This window comes from Vitis vinifera, chromosome 8 (assembly GCF_030704535.1).
Source record: "Vitis vinifera cultivar Pinot Noir 40024 chromosome 8, ASM3070453v1".
NCBI lineage: Eukaryota > Viridiplantae > Streptophyta > Magnoliopsida > Vitales > Vitaceae > Vitis > Vitis vinifera.
Window position 1 is genome coordinate 13,851,733 of NC_081812.1, and position 18,089 is coordinate 13,869,821.

The 18,089-nt window shown below is 36.3% G+C and overlaps 2 protein-coding genes across 2 annotated transcripts; one reads left to right on the forward strand and one right to left on the reverse strand.

Annotated features, from left to right (window-relative positions):
- Positions 1 to 1,021: 1,021 nt before the first annotated feature.
- Positions 1,022 to 6,508, reverse strand: LOC100267110 (RNA polymerase sigma factor sigF, chloroplastic). The gene is made up of 9 exons (XM_010655300.3): positions 6,296 to 6,508; positions 4,482 to 4,630; positions 3,925 to 4,049; positions 3,573 to 3,782; positions 3,217 to 3,478; positions 2,900 to 3,130; positions 2,487 to 2,627; positions 1,950 to 2,150; positions 1,022 to 1,558 (listed from the first exon to the last, which is right to left on the reverse strand). Exons 1-9 carry the CDS (start codon positions 6,390 to 6,392, stop codon positions 1,271 to 1,273), a joined length of 1,704 nt encoding a protein of 567 aa, XP_010653602.1. The 5' UTR covers positions 6,393 to 6,508; the 3' UTR covers positions 1,022 to 1,270.
- Positions 6,509 to 9,995: 3,487 nt separating this feature from the next.
- Positions 9,996 to 17,612, forward strand: LOC100249929 (serine/threonine-protein kinase PCRK1). The gene is made up of 5 exons (XM_010655299.3): positions 9,996 to 10,427; positions 11,198 to 11,609; positions 12,816 to 13,076; positions 13,172 to 13,294; positions 16,658 to 17,612. The coding sequence occupies exons 2-5, from the start codon at positions 11,229 to 11,231 to the stop codon at positions 17,171 to 17,173; spliced, it is 1,281 nt and encodes a 426-aa protein (XP_010653601.1). The 5' UTR covers positions 9,996 to 10,427; positions 11,198 to 11,228; the 3' UTR covers positions 17,174 to 17,612.
- The last annotated feature ends 477 nt before the right edge of the window (positions 17,613 to 18,089 follow it).

Below are 18,089 nucleotides of genomic sequence, written 5' to 3' on the forward strand. Positions count from 1 at the left end.
CGATAACAGGGAAGCACAGCACTCCAACACAAAGAGAGGCAGAAAATGAAGGAATTAAGACGAACTGTAGATGGATAGATGGTATAGTAGAGCATTAATTAAGGAGGAAAGGGGGAGTTGGTGAATTTGTCAGGAGCAGGGCATGCAAGGAAAGAGAGTAGTAGTAGTAGCAGCAAGCAAAAGATGAAGCAGGTGGAGTTAGAGGTTAGCATTGCAGGCATTTAACATAGTAGTAGAAACTAGAAAGAGGCCCAGCCCTTGCTGGCAAGGGTGAGGGTTGGTGGGTTTTGTCAGTAACAGTTGAAGCACAGCTCTTCAGAGACATATACACCGCATGAAGGAGTCGGAGGGTGTGAGCGGCGAGCAGTTTCTACATTGATTTCTTGAGCGAGGTTCAAAAAATGCAGTACAGAAACCAAACAAAGAAAGAAGAGTTTTGCACGCAGAAGCAAGCAAGCAACGTCTGTGTCCAGGGCCCAGGCCAAATGACAAACACCGCCGATCTTGTGGGCCATTCCCAATTCCCACCTCCCACACATCTGCATCAATCCTATACTGAGTTGGCAAGCGGGGCCTATTGCCATGACTTTACACCAAATTCGTACTCCAACTCCACTGTTTTGGAAACAGATTTTGTTTTCAACAACACACCATGCAGGAGAGGGTACGGTCTAGCAGGGTCCTTTCTTTCAAATATTGACAAACATTAAATGATGGTAGTGTGGATCGCATCTGTATGGCTGATAGCCTGATATAGCACATGGAAGTTATCTTTTGCTTGTAAATTTGCAATGATGGACCCGTCAATCCTCTCTGTGGTGCCTTGCGCAGGTTGTTCTACCACCTCAGATAAATTATAATCACCCTCCATGGAGTCATGGACCCATTGGCTGCAGGAATAGGCCTATCCCATTCCCATTGAATGACTGCTACTTCCAGTTGGCCCCAGGGCCACACGTTTTATATTATTGCTTCAGACCCAGAAGTTAAAAATTAAGAAATGTTCAAAACATAGAAAACATTGATAAACTTTCGATTATTTAACATAAATACCCCATTTGAAACATTCACTTACAGAACACAGATTAGCGTTCTATTTGGCGATACAAAGAACATATTAACAAACCACTTGAGAAAATGCCTAAACCCCATTCAGGGCGCTCTCTCATAATCAGTTGAGCTACCAGTAGCTGGTAAATTCAGCTTCAAAGCTTCCTCTCAACTTCGAAAAGAGTTCCAAAGGCCAAAACTCATGAATATTTGTTAACATTTAAACAAGTAAATCAGTATATGACTCCAGACCATGGCTGCTGAGACACTGTTTGAGCTTGTGAAGTGCTCGTTGCTCCAGCTGACGCACTCTCTCCTTAGAAAACCCAAACACAAGCCCAATTTCAGACAGTGTTCTGGGAATGCCGTCCCCAATGCCGAATCTTAGTCGAATTATCCGCCTTTCTTTAGGAGTGAGAACATGTAGGAGGTTCCTTACATGTTGCCTCATCAGTTGCTTTGCCACACTCACATCTGGGATCTCAATTCCAGTGTCTGCAGTGACTTCCTGAGAGCATACAATGAGAAGCATGTAATAACATCCAAAGTTCCAAACTATGCACAATCCCTTTTCATGAGAAACACGGTTTTATAGTAATACCATATATGAGAGCTCATGAATATCGTAAATCCAGATATATATATATATTCAGGAATCACAATAGGGAGGTGATAATTAGTTGTTCTTACATAAATTCCCAATTTTTTCAGTAATTATTGTTAAATTTTGCAGTTACCCTTGGCTTCCCCACAGTCCTTGTATTTTTTGATCGATATGTGAATTTTAAGCTTCCAAGAGCAGCGTTTGTATGTTCCAGGCAGTAATTGGATGTTACAATTCCACTTTGACTTGGTATTTGTACTCCAAGAAGGAAATCAACATAATAAGAAAACACTACCTGAAATGTGGTATCTTGATCTGCCCACACAGGCTGTTGCATTGAAAGTGGCATCCTTGTGTGTAGTAGCAGTCTTTGCAACTTCTCAATTGTAATTCCAACACGTTCTGCAATTTCCTCTTTTGTTGGGTCATGATGCCCTTCTTGAATGAACAGTCTCTTTGCTTCCTTTACCTTGCCCAGGAGGCTATACATATTCTCCTGCAAATAATTTATTAGTTCTTCAGACACTAGTATTAGTGTTTTGTTTAGATAAACACATGACATTCAAATCTTAAAAATAAAAGGTAAAAGGGCAATAATATCAGTGTTTTAGCACAGCAACTCCCTAGTTTCTCTGCTATCATGGAGAGAAGTCGATAGCAGGCTCAAAATTTGAGATTATAAAATTCTTCCAAATTCCATTGGAGCATAGGAACTTTTTGTCAAAAGTTCAAAATTATTTAAGATCAGACACCAAAAAAACCTTCCATAATTTTTGTCAAAACACTAAAATCTGTTGAATAGAGATCAGTTCAGGAATATAAGGTTCATTACTGGCAAACGGATTGTCCTGGAATGTTGAAATATGGCCTTCCTAACTGCTTGCCTTATCCACCAGTATGCATAAGAAGCAAATCGGCAACCAGCATTTGGCTTGAACTTCTCAACACTGTTCATAAGACCCATGCTTCCCTCCTATAACAGGATCAGAATAGATGCAGAAAATATTATAATTAGCTGATATGTTTTATTGTTAAATTTAACCAGGAAAAGGAAAGGGAAACTGGAAACCATTTAAATGTAAAGCCCCCCTAAGAGCTTCAATATGAAGCATTTGTTAGACTAGAGGTTGCTGATACAACCTTAACATTCTACTGCAAAATCCAATGCTGTCCATGTTTCCAGCTGTCAATATTACTTATGTTAGGGAAAACAGAAGTTTCAAAAACAACCTTGCTCTGATTTACCTGTAATAAGTCCTGAAGGTTGAGACCACGCCCCTGATATTGTTTAGCAATATGAACCACCATACGAAGATTAGCATAAATCAGCTTTTGCCGGCTACGGTTTCCAGAGTGAAGTTGTGACTGCAAGACTTGACAACTAAGCCCAACAGCTTCAGCCCATTCAACCACCGTTGGCTCACGCTTAAGATGAGATTGAAGCCTTTTCTTCACCTCTTCTAATCTCATTAGCTCCTGTTATGCAGAGCAACAAATGAGAATAAGTCCTCTGCTTAGATCAGACATCCTAAATTGGAAACTGATGGGAGTCAGGAATATACCTGTATCTGAACAATCAATTCAGATTCTTCTTTAGCAGTAAGAAGTTTTCTTGTTTCTGGACCCCACAAGAATAAACGAAGAGGGTCTTTTGGATCATACCCTTCATTTATCTTTCTTTGTACCTCTGCCCTTCTAGAACCATGGTTTTCATGAACTGCAACTTTTGGATTCCTTCTTTTTTTAGATCGCCTCTCTAGAAGCCGTGTTGACCTCACTGTTTTCTCCTCGAGTGGAAGATTAGGTGAACTTATGGCCCCCAAACTGAAGAAGCCATTTAAAATATTACTCCCCACATAAATACCTTAGAAATATGAATGTGACAACCGGGAAACAAGGAAGTTCAAAAGAAACTGACCTAGGAGAAGGAGAATCCTCAAGATCAGCTCCAAGGAGTTTTGCATTCTCATATAATGAGACTGCTTGTTTTGAGGCTGATAAAGCTTTCTTAGCAAGTGCAAGCACATCGCATGGTTTAACATCCATAGAATTCTCAATATCAGTTGTAATAGACTTCATAATACTCGAGGAAAAGGGTGACTTTTCTCCTGTTTGGGAGGATGGCAATCTGTGACAGAATAAAAGAAATTAATAGGGGATGCAACTTTGGATAAAATTAAAATATATGAGCAAAAAGAACAACAATTTTTAATAAGACAAATAGCAAACTAACACAAGCAACAGGAATCAAAGAGTTTGATTCATCTTACGAATACCATAAACCAGGCTGGAGAAGCAACTGGCGCTCAAAGTTCACCATGTATTGATTATGATCATCAGAGTTCTCTTCATCAGCTGAGACCACAATCTCCATCTGCCTCTTCTCCAATGTTGCCTTCAGCAGAGCAAAAACTATGAGAAAATCAATGATACAATTTACAAACCCCCATCAAAATTATAGTAAGAGAGGAAGGGAGGCCGGAGGCAGCAAGCAGAAGAGGTAGAGGGATACTTCAACACGACAACATTTATCAGATTGACCTTTAAATTGAGAAGGAAACAACATAAATCATTTTAAGCATTATAAATTTTGAAAAAGAGGAACCAACAATGGTCTTTCATAGAAAACCACTAGATTACTGGTATCCAAAATAACAAAATACCCTCCAGTCCGAGGATTTTTTATTTTTATTTTTTAATATGAAAAGATTTACTCAGATGAGAATTAGGCAAGCAGAAAAAAATTGCCAACCTAAAAGATGAATAAATATATTAATGTTTAGAGTCTGCCACTACTAATGTTGCCAATCTGTCCCAAGGGTCAGACCTGGAATGTTCTCTCATCCTTGAGTGCCTGTGGAAAAGGCCTATACTCATCACGCTGCTCTTGCAAAAGAACGGAAGTAGGAAATTTTCGAGCAATAGTTGTTGGAATTGAGGCAACTGCAGGAGCTACTTGGTCATGAAGCATTAAAACTGCAAAATTAACAGATAAACATATATGAAACATCCTGAGAACCAAAAGATAGATTATCATAAACTTCCCAGTAAATGAGGAAAAAAAAAAGGTGCACAAAAGGGTGCAATATAAAAAAATAATAACAATAAAAAATTAAAAAAAACTTCCCAGTAAATGTGAAAAAATAACATACTTTCCACAAAGGAAGCAATATAATTAAGGTTAAAACAATAGCATAACTCTACGAGAAGAGAGAGCAACAGAAAAGTTTCAAGGGACATACTTATAATTTATCAAATTAACATGAGTACATTAACAATCCACCAATTCCAGGAAATACTAAAAAAGGGGGATGTATTTTGCTGGAGAGGCTGTAACTTAAACTAGGTTAAACAACAGCACTCTTTTACAAGAAAAGAATAGAGAATAACAAGTGGAATAGTTGCAAGTGCAGATACTGCAATAATTCAATATAAGGATCACCTACTGTCAAATTGCAACCTAATTAAGTTCATAATTTTTTGACACTCGCCCAAATTAATCCCATTCCCCTATTTTGGAGGAAAATACCATGGTTTCAGGTAAACCAAAGTATTTTAAAAGTATTCCTACAAATCCATGATTATTCCTCCTGGTGTTATCTCCCTGTTTTCACATGTTAAAATTGCAATAGATCCTTAGAAGCGATAAATTTCTGAAACAGAAACAGCTCAGAAAACCTAACACTATCACACCCAGCCTGCCACTGCAATTCAGGAAAAAAAATTCCCAGGTGAAACAGCTCCTCATATATGAGATGGTCAACCTTTATAAGATAATTTTTGTTGGTTATACATGGACCAAATTTCTTGTAATGCCATAGCCCTACTTACAAATTCAAATTCCCATTCTAAAAATTCTTAGGTTGTTTCAAGTGCATGGATTTGGGTGTTTGGATTTGAAATTCGAGGCCCAGCTTCCAAATAAATGGTTTGGTCAACACTTAAACACACACCAGTGGATTCGGAAATGAATTTAAATGGACCCAAAATCCACAATAAAAGCAAAATCCTACCATGGAATCACAATTCCGGAAGGAATCCACCTTTATTTTTTTGATAGGCGACACATCTTTATGCAACATGTTTTCCACAAATGGCACTTGTTTCTTCCTAATGATCTAGCATAAACTTTAGAAGTGCATCTAAATTAAGATTTCTTTTTCTCTTCCACGAACCTCTCCATGAGAGTGGGAAGATAGAGTCAGTCTCAGCAATTCAATTAAACAAGAATTTCCCCTTCTTTTTCCTGAGTCTTCCCGGGAATCAAACAAGAGGCTAAAAGTGCTTACGGAATTCATATCATAAACAATAAAGAAACAGAACTTAAAAGCGAAACAAATACAAGTTGAACTCAGAAGCTCACTGTGCTATGCCAAAACCCAATTGGAAACCAACTAAGCTTTACATACCCATTTGATTCACATCATTATTTATCATTAATTCATTCCCGCAAACCCCAAGTTTGGCCGCACGATAAAACTGAAGAAAACCCAACCAAAATTTAGCCAAGAAATCGAATTCTCGGGAAAGACTCATTTGTAGCATAGGAAATACAAGGTTTTCAACATTCCCTTCCACTTCTTTCTTTTTCTTTCAGTTTCCAGTAACCAAACAAAACAACATAAAAGAAAAAGGCATTACCTGAAGAAGAAGAATTTCTAAAATGAGTTCTTGGAGGAAATGAAGGAGTTGAAGAAAGAATGTTGGTTCCAGCCTCCATTGATGAATAACTGTACATAGAAATTGAGACGCTATACCCACGTTATCTCTTATCTATTCTCCCTTACAGAGGAGGAACAAGGCAGAGCACAGCTTCAGAATCACTTCCAAGCCTCAGATTACATACCCAGATCTTTTTTCCATGTAAAGGATGAGGTCTTTTTCGCTTCGAGTTATTGGGCCTTTCTTGTCGGTTTCACTCCCAGCCCAATATCCAAGCCTGGTTCCAGGAAGATGTTTTTGGGCTGGGCCAGCCCATCTAAAATCTTTTAGTCCATTCATTTAGTATGCTTTAGCATAATTTTAGTGTACCGGTTTGAAAAATCAATCAAAACAATGTTTCTATTCTTCATTAATGTTTTTTACACTCATATATAATATTAAAAAAAAAATTAAAGATATTCTTTATATTTTAAATTATTTTTATAATACTTAAAAAAAAACCCCATGAAAATATTTCAAAAATAATTCATCCATTTTCAAAATAAATTCTCAAAAAACCTTATTTGGACAAAATTTTTTCATTTTTGTTTTCCAAGTTAGGGGATTGTTGTTTTCCAAATAGATTATATAATTTGTTTTTCGATTATATTGTTTTTGAAAACTCTTTTAAATCTCTTGTTACTCTTTCCTTTATTACTTTTTCCAAATACTACTCTCTCCTTTAAAAAGAAAAAAGAAAAAATTAAATTTGAAAATGTTACAAGAATCTACCGAATATGGAGTTCATGAGAATTTTATTTTTATTTTTTATAAAATTGTAAATATCTAAATAGATAACTTAAACTTCGTGTAGTTAAAATCTTCACTACCCAAAACCTAGTTTTGATCGAGAAGTTTCCAATTTTAGATTTTATTGAACATATTATTTTTTTCATTTGTTATTGTGGACCTCGTATTTTCGCTCGATGCGTTCCCATTCGATGGCACGACTCGCTTATTTTATTTTTTTTATTCCTTGAAAATATGATTTTTAAAGAAAAAAAAAAAACTTGGAGTCGTCACTTATTCTTATTTTATTTTATTTTATTTAAGGGAAAACAAAATAAGAAAGAAAACCTTAAGTGTGACTTCTTATTTGGAAAAGACGGTATCTGAAAAAACAAATTTAGATTCGGGGGTTAAGTTACCCTATTAGGAAGGTACAGTGGTGAGTCATAACACCCCTCTAAGCCCTATAATAAGGTCACTACTAAATAAAGTGAGGCAAATGTGACAATTGATACAAATAATAAAGTGAAACATGCATAAGAATAAGCAAAGTAGGAGTGAGATCATACCTTATCAGCAAGTAATAGTGCGCTATCATGGAAACAATATTAGCTCAAGTATAAAATTATTACATACATATCAAATATCGTGACAAAAATCAAGCAATATTTATTAAGCATAGCAGTTGACAATCAAAAGAAAAAACTCATATGTAGGACCCCCACCAAAGCCCAATTTATTTTGCATGAATTAATCCCACAAATTCCATTATTTTGGAATTATGAAAATTGTCTTCATGCTTATTAAAAATAAAGGAAGGCGGAAAATTATTTGAAAATCAAATAAAATTTGTGAAAGTGCTTATCTGAAGGGAAATGTAGCTACTTTATTTAAAAATGGGATTTTTAGTAACTCAAAACCCTAATGAAGGATAAAAAGTGATAGAATTAAAAAAAAATATTTGAAAATTGGAGTGAAATTAAAATTATTTGAAAGAAAACTAGAGTTTTGAAAATTGAAATCTTTAAAAATTAAATTTAAAATTTAGAATTAAAAAAAATATTTGAAAATGGGAATTTTGAAAATTAAATTTGAGAATTGGAATTGTGAAAAATTATTTGAAAATGAAAGTTTTGAAAATTAGATTTGAGAATTGGAATTTTGAAAGTTATTTGAAAACTGGAGTTTGGAAAATTATTAAAATATTAAGAAACAAGAAGAGAACAAATGACTATTGGGATCGTGTGCCAAGGTGACTATGCAAATTGGGACCATGGCTAATTCCTCTCTCTGACCATGGCTAACAAAACCATCGGAGGGTGCGTCCGGACACCCTGTCCGGATGCCTTTTTGCAGGAATGACGACTGGATCAAGAACCTTTATGAGTTGAGATCACGCGTCCATCCATCTGGCTACTATGTGGATCGCCAAAGACGCGAGGTAACAACAATACCCACAAACTGAGAATATATTTCCTGCAGTTCCTTACTCCCTCGGGCAAATGTGAGAAATCTGATGCACTCCATGGACGAATACCAAGAACAGAGGATGACAACAAAATAGAGCACAAAGGGTAAGAACAAAAAATGAACCCGTACAAACCACGTTTCATATTTTTATCAATGAGCTTAGATGAGGGTAAGTGAAATCAAACGAGTATTAAATGAAAATCAAGACATGGTTGTAGATATCTCATGGGGAAGCTTAAACAGGGGTAAATCGATCTTCAACAAAAACCATTAAAAAGAGGGATATGAACATGTTATAACACAACCAAACCAACCTAAAGATCAGCTGAAACAAACATGTAGCCTTCAATGTCTACTTCTAATCAACAAACATCATCCAAGAATCAATAGAAAAATAGAAGAAAAGCATACTAGTGAAAATGAATGGGAAATCTACAATAAACATTCCTAAAAGTGATTCTCTCCAACAAGAATAATCGAGTTTCGAGCTGCTCAGTTTCTTCTTTTAAACTTCTGGCAAACCACGGAAAAAAAATCCAATTCCCTTTCCTTTCTCTCCTCCTAAATCACCTCGCTAATGCCTAGTTTCCCCTCCCTCTGTACTCCTTTTTCTTTCAAAAATCCCCCCCTCCCCATACGTTTTTTACCACACCCCATTTTCTTCTCTTGCAAGCTTTTAACAGTCCCACTGCTCACCCTTCAGTAAGTCTCCATCCTCAACCACCACCATGGCAAGGTGCCCATATGCCCCATGCAGCCCGTTCATAGAAGTCGTCCCCCACTCCTCCAATAAATAAAAATGTTTAGCTCCTCCGGGTGGCCAGCAAGAGGGGTTTACAGTTGTATTTGGTTAACGAGATATAACATATGATAAGAGATAAAATAGTTATCTTATCTTATGGAATAAAATAAATTATCTTATGACTTGTTTAATTTTCGTATTTAACTAAATATTTGATAAAATAAATAATTAAATAACTTATCCAATGTATTTTTTAATATATTATTATAAGATATTATAATTATAAGTTAATATATATGATATACACCTATTCTAAGAATTATAAATTTATTCATCATTGAAGTGTTTACGAGAATATTAAAAAATGAATTAAGAATAAAACTAATTAATATAGTATCCTCATACAGAGAGATAACAAAATTTAATATTATTATTATTTTAAATAATATTTCACCATCATATTATAAAATGATCATGTCTTCATGTAATAGACCACCAAAAACGGAAGTGATGGAAAAGGACATGGCATCGCACACAAGTATACTATTCTATTACATATTGTTTTCTGAATAAACAATCCTATGATATTTAATAATAGATGAATATTCTTAAATTTACATTAAAAAAAAATCAATGCATGGATTTATCCGAAGCATTTATTGTTTCCCTATTCATCACGTAATAAAACTTTGAATAACCCAATCACCAACCAAAGGGTGGCTGCCTTGTTTAACGGTCCAAAATTCCACCAAAGACTAGCTTGACTTCCATCACCCTTTCCTGGGAAGACTTTTCCAGTGGGCGTGATTCGCTCTTACAGCGGCCACTGGGTCACATTGTCAAAGGCCCATTCACACTTGGAGAAAGATTTAAATCCCGTCTTAATTTTATTTATTTTATTTTTTTTGTTGTAAGGGTTTTTTTTTTGTTATTGATTTTATTTTGGCTGGTATGCTGACTTTGCTGCCGTGTAGGGACTGTTATTTTTTTCATTGTAAGGCAAGTCTTCCTGCAGCTTTTGAGGTCTTTAAGTCTTCTGTGCAGTGGGTTTTTGTTAGAAGTCCTCAATCTTGGGGTTTACCATACGCTGGGGTTTTGGAGAGTTTCTGCAATTGGGTTGACGAGATTAAGGTGAGTTTTGTCACTTTAACAAGTTTAAGTTGGGGGAATAATGGAAAATCAAATTTTGGTGTTGTGCTGTTTGTGGGCATGACTAGAAATTGAGTTTCTGAAATTGGGTATTGAGAATAGATGAGTGTTGGTTATGCTGTTAATCTATAAATGATGTTTTAGAAATTGGAATTAAAGAAGCAAAGTATATGATTGTCAGCAACACAATTGTTTTTGTTAGATTCATTTTGCTTGACTTTTAGGTTGGTTTCAGGGACCATTATTTAGAAATTGGATTATTAAAAAGTAGTGGATTTTCTGTGGAGGAAGAAGAAAATGAGAATTGTGTTCTAGCTGTTGATTTATCAAAGCTCTTCTTCATTTTCTTCTTTTTTGAGGTGGTTTGTTTGACCATTGTGGGTGTTGGTTTTGATTAAATTACCTAAAATTGGGGAAGTTTGGAAGCTTATATAGTAATATCTTGGAGGTTGGAAAGGAAAATGGAGATTCCTTTAAGAATTTAATTTTCAGTTTCCATTTTTCGTTTAGTTCAAATTTACAATCATATGTTTTCTATTGGTTATTTGTAGGGTTGGAGTTTTAAATGGCTGAAAATAGCCAGTTTTTTTTTTAATTATTATTATTATTATTATGATCATTTTTTGGGATTTTTTGAAGTTTTATCTTATATGCTATATTTGCAGCTAATGATTTCCATAGTTTTGGAAGTTTTTCTCTTTTAATGACTTTGGGATTCTGAGGCTCTCTCCTTTCTAACCTTGGATATGCAGTGGGGGAATTGGCATTTTTGATTGTGGGACTATGAAGTGTTTCACATTCTACTATGGTGACAAGAAGGAGGAACCAAAGACCTCAAAGTGGACATCTGTTCAGTCCAACAATTCCACTTTAACTGAGCAAGAGATGAAGAGATTTGCATCTGAACTAAGTTCTCAAAATGTCTCAAATGTTAGCACAGAATCCTTGGCGAGGCCAACATTTCCTAGCCTGTCTCAGAGAGTCAGCAATTTGAGAGTGTTCACATTCTCTGAGCTAAAGAGTGTCACAAAGAATTTTAGCCGCTCCGCCATGATTGGAGAGGGTGGGTTTGGGTGTGTCTATAAGGGCATGATCAAGAGTTCCGATGATCCACCAAGTAAGCTTGATGTTGCTGTAAAACAACTTGGAAAAAGAGGGATGCAGGCAAGGTTTCTTCATGATGTTTTTCTTGTTATGGTTACTTTATCATAGAATTTGAATTGGAATTGTTTTTTTTGTCCTTGATAATATTATAGAAGTTTTAACTTGTTCTGTGTTTTTTTGTAGAAATAGCTAAATTAAGAGGCAATCTACTGCATTACTATCATTATGGGAAACATAGGTTACTTGAGATTAGGCGCATGTGTTGATTGCAGGTGTATATTTGGAAGCTCTTTTCATCCATAACTCATTTATTAGGATTCTCTGATTAGGCATTTGGATGCGTATTGGTAGGATCTGATGCAAATATAATTTTAAAACTATGTAGAATGTGTTTGTGTCTACTTCCATTCCTTGCTTATGAAAGGCATATTCTTGTTATCAAAACTGCTTTTAAAGTTTGGGTGCAGATTTTTAAGGTAAATAGATCAAGTACGGTGCAAAAAGAGAAACTGTGAGTCTCAGAGCATCATCCAGGAATCCGTGTAGTGTTGTTATTTGATGCATTTCTGATGGTACTACACTCGTGTTGAAGCGTCCATTTAAAACAGGGGCAACAAGATTATCCATGCAAAAAAGCCTTGTTAGGAGTCAAGATAGAGGGCGAACTTAGTCTAACAGTTTTGCATCTAGCAGAATTAGATGCTTGACCTGACCTGAGATATTCCGTCTGTGTGGGTAGTTTTGGATTTAACAGCTTCTAATGAGAGGAAGGAAGGACCAACTGGAATGAAAGAACAGAGTAACACAAAAGAGAGGGGAAATGATGGCAACAATTCTGTAGCATGACATTTTCATTAACCATGTGAGATTTAATCAAAAGCTTGGTCTTGTCCATATTGTTTTCCATTTTATACAGAAAAGGGTAAATTCTTTCTTGTTGTTCATAACTTGGACATAAGATTTTGTCAAATCATACTGTTCCCTAAGATGTCCACATGGTGATAGAAGGCACTCACTTAGCCAATGTGCTGTTTACAGTGATTATCAGGGTCGTGGATCTTTTTTGTCAATTTTTGTTCTCTGTTGTTGGTCACAGAATAAATTTAAGTTCAACACTGATAAACTTGATTTTATGCTTAGTATAAAGAGTATTAGTCCAACTAATATTATAAAATAAGTTGCTCTTTAGTGGTTGATAAACTAGGAATTTACCTCCACCTAATATTTATATAACTTTAATTGTTATCCTACCTTTTTATTTGGCAGGGGCACAAGGAATGGGTAACAGAAGTGAAGGTTCTTGGAGTGGTAGAGCATCCAAACCTCGTCAAACTGGTGGGCTACTGTGCCGAGGATGATGAAAGAGGAATTCAGCGGCTTCTGATTTATGAATATATGCCTAATGGTAGTGTTGAGAGCCATTTATCAAGTCAATCACAGACACCCCTTTCCTGGGCCATGAGACTGAAAATAGCCCAAGATGCTGCTCAGGGCTTAGCATATCTACACGAAGAAATGGATTTTCAGGTGATCTACTTTAGATTGTTTGGTCTAAAATCTGTTGCAGGCCTGCAATCTAAATCTTACATAGTATTGATATTCTAGTGTTATGCATCTTATAGATCATTTTCAGGGATTTCAAATCCTCCAATATTTTACTGGATGAGGAATGGAATGCAAAGCTGTCAGACTTTGGATTGGCCAGGCTGGGCCCCTCAGAAGGATTAACCCATGTCTCAACAGCGGTATGCTCATTCAAAATTATATAATTAACTCAGTGAATACATAAATGTATAACCAAACTCACATTAGAAGTAGGATCTGTATTTGCATCCTGATGCACTAACTTCAGTTCCAATTATCTGGTTATCAGAATAGAACTTCGTTGGATTGTTTCACTTATTTGTTGCTGGGAAGGCAAAAAGAATATATTAGATGGCTATATTAAAACTTTATTAAGTTTTTTTTTTAATAGGCAAAAGAGAGAATGTATTAAAGGTGCCTCAAAAAGAATGCACCAAGTACACAATTTATACAAGAAATACCATCGAGCAAGCAAAAAGGAAGAGAGAAAACAAAAAAAAACCCTCCCTGTACCTATTTTTATGCTCCACCAATTTATAAATCCTATCATGGTCAGGGAATAGTCATTCATGTACACTTTAACCCAATCCAAAAAGATACACATAAAGGAAGGTTTGATTGCTTGATCCGACTATTCAATGTCTTCGAATAGCCTCCTATTTCTTTTCATCCATAACATCCATAAATATATAAAGGAGTGGCCCTCTAAGCTTTCTTCCGCTTCTTTCCTACAAAAGAACCATGTCAAACTTAGTAGGTTTCCTTTTATTGAAGAGTGCATTACCCCAAGTCATTCCATAAAGGGTAAAAACTAGTGACCACATAATTCTTGCTTTGGAGCAGTGCATGATCATATGATCACTTGACTCCTCTTCCCTTTTACACATGTGGCATTTGTTTGGCAAAATCCATCCCCTCCTACCGAGTTTGTTAAGTGTTAAAATCCTTCCTTATAAAGCTTCCCGAGCAAAGAAGCTTGCCTTTATAGGAACCTAAGGGTTCCACGCTACACTTGCAGGAAGAGGCTCACTTCTTCCTTGTGTTAAAGAAGAGTGGTAGGATTTAACAAAGAATTTGCCACACTTAATTTCCCTCCAACCCAATCTATCTTCCTCATTCCTACTAACTGGAGACTGATTGCAATCTTCTGAAGAAGACCTCCACTTCTTCCAATTCCCAATCATGCAGCTGTTTGTGAAAACAAGGATTCCATTAATCCCTTCTCCAACTTGCTCCTAAATCTCTATTAGCCAAGCTTCTTTATCAACAATTAGAAAGGAGCATCAGAAAGAATTCATTCAAAGAGCTTCCCTCGCACTATCTTTCCAAAATTTTACCTCCTTCCATTACCCACTATGATGTGAGATCTACTTCTAAAGATCTCCCACCCATTTCTAATAGCCTTCAATAGCCCCCCTTCCGAAAACAATAGTTATCCCTCACAACCCACAACCTTCAAACACCATGCCCCTTCATTAGCTCTAAATTTTCCAGCTATGACATGGTTCCAAAGGGATTCTCTTTCCGAAGCAAATTTCTAACTATGGAGAGTCTTGTTTAGAGTGTGAACACTCCTGATGGCAAGACTTCCATTCTTTTTGTCCAATTGAATCATGGATCTACTAACCAAATGGGGTTTTGTTTTGGAGCCTCCCTTCTCCCCAAAGGAAACTCCTTTGAATCTGTTTCAACCTTAAGCTTACCCTTCTTGGAATGACAAAGAGAGACATAAAATAAATGGAAAGAATTGACAACGTGCTCTTGATCAAAGTTAGTCTCCTTCCTTTTGAAAGATATTGTCTCTTCTACAAAGCAAGTGATCCTTGAAATATCTCCTCAACTACATCCCATACCCTCACTAATTTGTAAATAGCTCCCAAGGGACGGCCTAAGTATGTAGTGGGTAGGATTCCAACCTTGTAGCCCAACATCGAACAAGGACCACCCTTTACATTTGCTACTTATCCTACCATTATTAGTTCACTTTTCTCCATATTAATTTGTGAGCCTGATATATCAAACCACATGAATGCCCAACTTAGATACTCCAACTGCTCTTGATTAGCATCTCAAAAAATTATGGTGTTGTCAGTGAATAACAAATGAGACATTTTCATACCCTTCCCACCTCTTTCGTCTACATTGAAGCCCCCCCTCTTTCCCTTGTCCTCCTCAGAATCCTACTAAACATCTCCATTGCCAAGATGAATATGTAAGGGAATGGTGGATCTGACTACCTCAAACCCTTGGAGCTTTGGAAAAAAAACTGGACAGGATCCTATTGATTATAACAAAGAATTTCGCTGTAGAAATACACCATTTGAACCATCTCACCCACTTTTAACCAAATCCCATTTTATCCAAAAACCACTAGTAAGAAATCCCAATTTATATGATCGTACATCTTCTCAATATCCAGCTTGCATATACCTCACTAATGGTGCTTTTTAGCCTTGAATCCAATGCCTCATTCACTATGAGGACTGCATCTAAAATCTATTTACCCTCCACAAACGCATAAAACCACTTTACGAACCACTTTCTTAAACCCATTAGTCATGAATTTAGCAAGGAGCTAATAGGTTTGAAGTCTTTGAAGTCCAAAGCTTTACCTTTCTTTGGAATCAAAACCAAAGAAAGAACCCCTTTGGTGTTTGAGATCTTTTAGGTAGGAATCTATGATCACTAATTTCACTTCTTTGCTTTTGCTCTTCTTTCATTCTTTCCCCCCTCCCAATTATGTGCTAATGCATCAAAATTGACAATATCCTTCCAGCTTCATTTTTTTAAACTGTTTGATGTGAAACTATTTTGGAACTTCTCTTTTTGAAATCTTTTATACATGTACATGTGTACACATACATGAACACAAGGGTGACTTCAGATGGTTCAAAATGATCTGATTGTCCTAATACTCTTAGTGAATGTCAGAAGGAACCATCAATAGGTGCATTATGATATTCTCATTGAAGAAAAAGGTTTCTTGTTGAGGTTTCGATTGTTCCATTTGTGATTTTCACTGTCTGAGCTTGGAGCCCTTTTCAGTTACACTTCAATTGAATTAGGTTGGTCATTGCCAAATTCAACAAGGAATTATGGAAGAATAGGATGTTTTGATATTCAATCAGTCCTTTGTGTTTTGAAATCTAGTTCATCATGCCTTTAGTAGCATTAAAATGGGTTAATTTGTCTTCCTTATGTACTTAAACATGAGCACTTTAGGACCCATGACATGTCTTTTGTTCAATCTTCATTATTTATAGCATGGCTCTTTGCAATGTAATGACTCCATTTTAGATGATGATATTTTAAATTTCATATGTCATCAGAAACAAAAGTGGATCGATTCAATGTTGTTAGGAATCTTGGGATGTTCAACACATTTTTAGATATTGTCTGATGAATTCAAATGATATGTGAAACATAGCAGAACAATTCTTTTTCTTTTCCAATGTCCAGAAACTCATACATCACAGAGGTCTTTATTATTTGTTTATCGTCATGTAACCTTAGAATTGCATCAGGTTGTAGGAACCATGGGATACGCAGCTCCAGAGTACGTCCAAACAGGTCGCCTCACATCCAAGAGTGATGTGTGGAGCTATGGTGTCTTCATTTATGAACTCATCACAGGCAGGCGACCATTTGATAGAAACCGTCCGAAGAGTGAGCAGAAACTCTTGTCATGGGTAAAGCCATTTCTATCGGACATAAAGAAATTCAACCTCATATTGGACCCAAGGCTTGAAGGAAATTACCATCTCAAGTCAGTTCAAAGGCTGGCAATTGTAGCCAACCGCTGCTTGGTAAGAAACCCAAAATCACGCCCAAAGATGAGTGAAGTGTTGGAAATGGTGAATCGAATTGTGGATGCACCAAGGGAAACCGGAAGTCCTCAACCACCGGTAAAGCGTTTGTTATCAATTGAAACTTCTCAGATCACTGAACTCAAAAAGAAGAGAAATATAAAGGATTTGAGAATTGGAGAAGGCGGCTGGTTGCCTTGGAAGTGGACGTCCAGGGTTGTTAGAACATGCTGATGGTAATATCTTTGAGCAAATTCGGCTGGCCGGATTGTGTAAGATACAAAGGATCATTCTTGACTTGATGTTAACAACTCTCTTGAAACCCTGTATGATTCAAAATGGATACTGTATTATATAACATCATCTCTCTTCTGAAGGCTTCTCTCCTTGTTAAAAGCGGCGGTGACTTCGTGTGTGCTAACTTTTGAAGATCCTGAGACAAAAGGTAATAGAAGGATTATGAACTTAGAGAATTGGAGCAGTTGACAGATCTGGGAGGATGCTGATGTTGAAATTTAACGAAGCTGCTTGCTTCTATACTATAGAAATTATCATTAGATCTTTGCTTAAGACGCACAGTCAAATTTCTGTATAATTTCAAGAATACATGCTGTACTAGAACAGTTTTCCTCTAATTTTTTATCCCACTCAATAAATATAGAATTCCTCTGAACACAGATTTGCTGCAAAATTCTATATGTTCTTTGTATACTGCATTCTATCCTATGTGCAGAAAGAAGACAAAAAGAAAAAGAAAAGGATACTGAAGAAGATGTGAAAGGTCCACACAGCCATGGTGGCGAGATGCCTGCTACCCTGGAGCTTGAAAATCATCAACCAGATTTTTATTTGTACACTATGGAATGTGAATGCTGATGTGTATCACAATATGAAAGGTGTGTGTTGAATTAGCTGCCCACATATTGAAGTAATGCTGTACACAAAAGTTTCCCCACAGTGAAGAAAGCCCTTTTGATTGGACATTTAAAAAATACAGTGCGGTGGCAGATCTGGACTTATGCTGAGAACTAAAGGCTAAAAAAGATTACAAAAGAAAGTGATCATGGTTCACACGAAAGGAATCTGCTGGTCTATATTGTCACCTTTGCCGGCCCCCTTTAAAAGTCTGATTAAAAAATTAATGTGATTA